The sequence below is a fragment of the Halyomorpha halys genome, unplaced genomic scaffold (assembly GCF_000696795.3).
Source record: "Halyomorpha halys isolate HHAL.00 unplaced genomic scaffold, Hhal_1.1 Scaffold246.1, whole genome shotgun sequence".
NCBI lineage: Eukaryota > Metazoa > Arthropoda > Insecta > Hemiptera > Pentatomidae > Halyomorpha > Halyomorpha halys.
In genome coordinates, this window is record NW_027115081.1 from 249350 (window position 1) to 253667 (window position 4318).

Sequence of the window (4318 nt, forward strand, 5' to 3'; positions counted from 1 at the left end):
TTTTTATTTTAGTATGTATGAGATCATTTATCAATATTACCTATTGCCCACAACTGTGTGGCAGATTGTAATATCTATCAATAAATAAATCTAATTAAAAAAAAAGTTTTGATTTTGAACACGTATGTTGAGACGAGTGGGTTTGGGTTTTGTAAAGGTGACAGTTTGATTTTGGAACACGTTACGATTGATCAATGTTAAGTGGTAATAGTTTAAAGGCCCTTTGTCTTTACTGGTTGAACCGAAATAGCACCATATGAGAAATGTCATCTTATATGTTTTGTTTTTCAAAATTATGGTGTTCTACTTCAATGGACGGTCATTAACACTAGAAGTGGGGATATAGTGCAGTGACGTTTCTTCAGCATGTCCTGGATAAGAGAATAATAATGTAAATATTGTTATTAAGGTTAAGTCCAACCTATAAGTTTTAATTGTTTTATTAATTGATAAGAATTCTTTCTTTTTCCTTTTCATTCTGTGTACATATATTACTTCTTACTTTTGTACATATAGTTCTGCTGTTCTTTCTCTGCTTTCAACTTGTTAATTTACTAATGTTTTTTTTTGTTGTTGTTCACGGAACATTACGATAATTCAACAGGTGGGTAGGTAACACCCCTAGGTTTTCTGTTATCTACATGTAAAGGTATTCGCCAGTGGTCATAATTCAACAATTGTTTATATAGGGGTATATTTAAGTTATATTGTGGGCATAATGCTTCGGGGTTTTAGTTATTTGCAAGAAAAAATAACTTGGCGCCTAAGGAGTAATTTATTCTTTATTGTTTTGTCCTTTTGCGATTATATTTATTTTTTTTTATTTTCCTTTAACTCACCCCCTTCTCCGCTGAGCGTGGGCAACTATAAACGATAAACATATAACTAAGGATAAATCAAAATTTGCGGTTATAAAGGTTATAAAACAAGTTGCTCAGAAAATCCACCAGGAGCTCTTATGCACTTAACACAGCTTTAAATAGGGCTGCTAACAATCCTATGCTTATAATATTAAACATGGTAAAACTATTTTCAATAGTTAATGTAAGAAATCAAAATTTGGCATATAGAACACAAACAAAAATGTTAGAAAAGGAAAAATATTTTTTAGTTAAAGAAATAAGTTTATGAGTTTGCTATTGCAATAACCTGTTGTTATAAATCTTTCTATGGGTATATCACCCAATTTCCACCCTGCTTTGTTGAAATGATAAGGAGCATCCAGGTGGGTGCCGCTATGCTCAGCGGTCTCAAACTGATTTAATGCGAACCAAAATCCTTTACTTGAATCAGCAACCTTTTTAATAAACCTGAAAACAAAGATTTATCAGTAATATATATAGCATTATACATGGTCATTGTCATGACAGTAATTTTTCACTGTCACAAAAAGCAAAACATTTTGTCTGAAATATGAGAAATCGACATTTTTTGAATATGTTTTGCCAATATCATGAAAACTACTACTCTTACGAAAAAACTAGTAATAAAATTATTTTTAGTTCGTTTAACAAGCTCTAATTTGATGCCTAATGGACATATGTACATCTAATAGTTCCTGAGATATAGCCATCATAAGCAAAACGTTTGACAGAAAAACGAGAAATCGACATTTTATGAATATATTTTGCTAATATCATGAAAACTCCTACTTCTACGAAAAAAATATAATAACTTTGTTTTTAGGACGTTTAATAAGCTTTAATTCGATGCCTAATGGACATCTGTACATCTAATATTTTTGAGCTGTTATAATCCACAAGTTTTGTCCGAACACCGAGTAATTGGAATTTTTTAAATATATTTTACAAATATCATGAAAACTACTACTCTTACGAAAAAACTAATAATTACTTTCTTTTTCGAGGGTTTAATAAGCTTTAATTTGATGCTTAACAGACATCTATACATTTAATAGTTTCTGAGATATAGCTGTTATAATCCACAAGTTTTGCCCGAAGACAGAAATCGACATTTTTTGAATATATTTTGCAAATATCATGAAAACTTCTACTTTTACGAAAAAACTACCAATATTATTTTTTTAAGAACGTTAATTTAGCTTTAATTTGATGTCTAATGGACATCTTTACATCTAATATTTTTTACAATATAGCTGTTATAATCCACAAGTTTTGTCCGGACACCCAGAAATTGGAATTTTTAAAATATATTTTGCAAATATCATGAAAACTTCTACTTATACGAAAAACTAATAATTACTTTCTTTTTCGTGCGTTTAATAAGCTTAAATTTTATGAATACAGACATCTTTACATCAAATATTTTTCGCAATATACTTGTTATAGTCCAGAAGTTTTGTCTGAAGACCGAGAATTCGACATTTTTTTAATATATTTTGTAAATATCATGAAAACTACTACTATAACGAAAAAACTAGTAATAACATTCTTTTTAGTAAGTTAAATTAGCTTAATGCTTAATAGACATCTGTACATCTAATAGGTCATGAGATATAGCTGTCATAAGCAAAACTTTCGTGAGAAAAACGACGTCAACATTTTGTGTATATATTGAACTGAATCTTCAAAATCAATATTTGTAGTGAATTTGAACTTCGGCCAATTTATTAAAACTTCTACAGTTTCCTATTAGCTGCATTAATTATTCTAATATTATATTAGATTCTGTAATATGCTGTAATCATAAATTATTATTCAAAAATTAACACGCCTATAGTTATGCCGAGGTGGTTGTGTACAATTAATTAATTCTGACTCCAAGTGAAGATAGGAACTCAACATCAAGGCCTGTACGATGCGTGTTCAGTAAGTTAGGAAATAAATCGGCAAGGTGAGTCTAACGGGAAGTAGCCACAAATCTTCGCAGGATGGAAACTTCACTCCGTAAGGAAGGAACTTATGGTTGTGAAGGGGATAGTAAGTTCTACAGAAACTAGCTGTAGGACCTTACGAAAGAAAGACAAGGTTTAGAAAGAAGGAAAGATCCAGAGAAGGCAGAATGAAATAAGGAGGAGAATTCCCTGAAGGGGAAGAAGTTGTGCTAGTCAACTCTGTGGGCAGTTAGACGCAATCGAGTGATGTTACGTGTAAGACTTTTGCTTTTTGTGGATCAGAAGATTCTATTGTAATATTTAATGTTTCAAATAATGCATTTAGAAATATAATAAATGGTTATGTACAAGTCAAATTAGGTTTGTTATAGGAAGTTAGGTTCGTCATGTCGGTTTATAGCAGTTTATGTGGTTATAGTATTGACCAGCAGATGGCGGTGTCATTATAGCACAAGAGCCCAAGAGGAGAAAAAAACCCAGTAATTTCACCATAATTTCTGATTACTTTAATGAAAAGTATGTTACTAGTCAAAATTGATGAGTCAGCCAAGTATAGGTAGGGGAACTAAAATTTTTCTTAGCTTTATATCTTTAAAACATCCTCTACACCGTCTATACAGCTGACATCCCAACCAATCCTGACACTATCCTCTCCACGTATGGCGATGACACATGTGTGCTCGCACCCCTCGAATAATAATGTCGTAATTGGAGGATTAAAATAAATTCCAACAAATCCCATCAAATCACCTTTACCCTTCGTCGTAAACCTACCTACTGCCCTACAGTTTCCTTTATTTCATCTTCCTTTCGTCAACCAATATTTATTTATTTATTTTTCGTTCGTCGGCCCAAGACTCCCTTTGGGGTCCTATATTGCCCCGATCAGTATTTATTTTATATATATATTGTTTGTTTGTTTTTTTTTTGTCAATTAGTTTCTTTATTTTATGATTTAATAATCTAATTTTATTTTGTCTAAAGGGTTTATTTATTTTACTTTTATTTATTGTTTTATTATAACTCTTTTGTTCATTTTAGTTTAAGTTTTCAAATGGCTTTTGATCGAGTCTGGCACCCAGGACTGCTATACAAGATCCGTAAATTCCTACCCCCTACATATTATCTCATTATCCGTTCTTATCTCTCAGACAGGTATTTCAAGTAAATCACAACAGCGCTTATTCTTTATACAGTTTTTACAGCTGACATCCCAACCCATTCTAACACTATTCTCACCACGTGTGCCGATGACACATGCCTATTGTCAGTGAATAATTATCCTTCCATTGTATCCCAATCCCCCCAATCCCACATCACCACCCTCGAAGAATGGTGCCAAAACTGGAGGATTAAAATAAATTCCAGTAAATCCCACCAAATCACATTTACCCTTCGTCGTAAACCTGCGTCTTGCCCTACAGTATCTTTTAATAATACCCCACTCATTCCTGTTGAACAGATCCGTTACTCCTGAATCCTCATACAAGACTGAAAAGACAG

The 4318-nt window shown here is 32.1% G+C and overlaps 1 protein-coding gene across 1 annotated transcript in view; it reads right to left on the reverse strand.

Annotated features, from left to right (window-relative positions):
- The window catches only part of LOC106680148 (kynurenine formamidase), a 24415-nt gene that overhangs the window by 10606 nt on the left and 9491 nt on the right, over positions 1 to 4318 (reverse strand). Inside the window, exon 3 of the mRNA XM_014419658.3 lies at positions 1150 to 1310. Within this exon, the coding sequence (XP_014275144.1) occupies positions 1150 to 1310 (161 nt within the window). The remainder of the gene's footprint in view (positions 1 to 1149; positions 1311 to 4318) is intronic.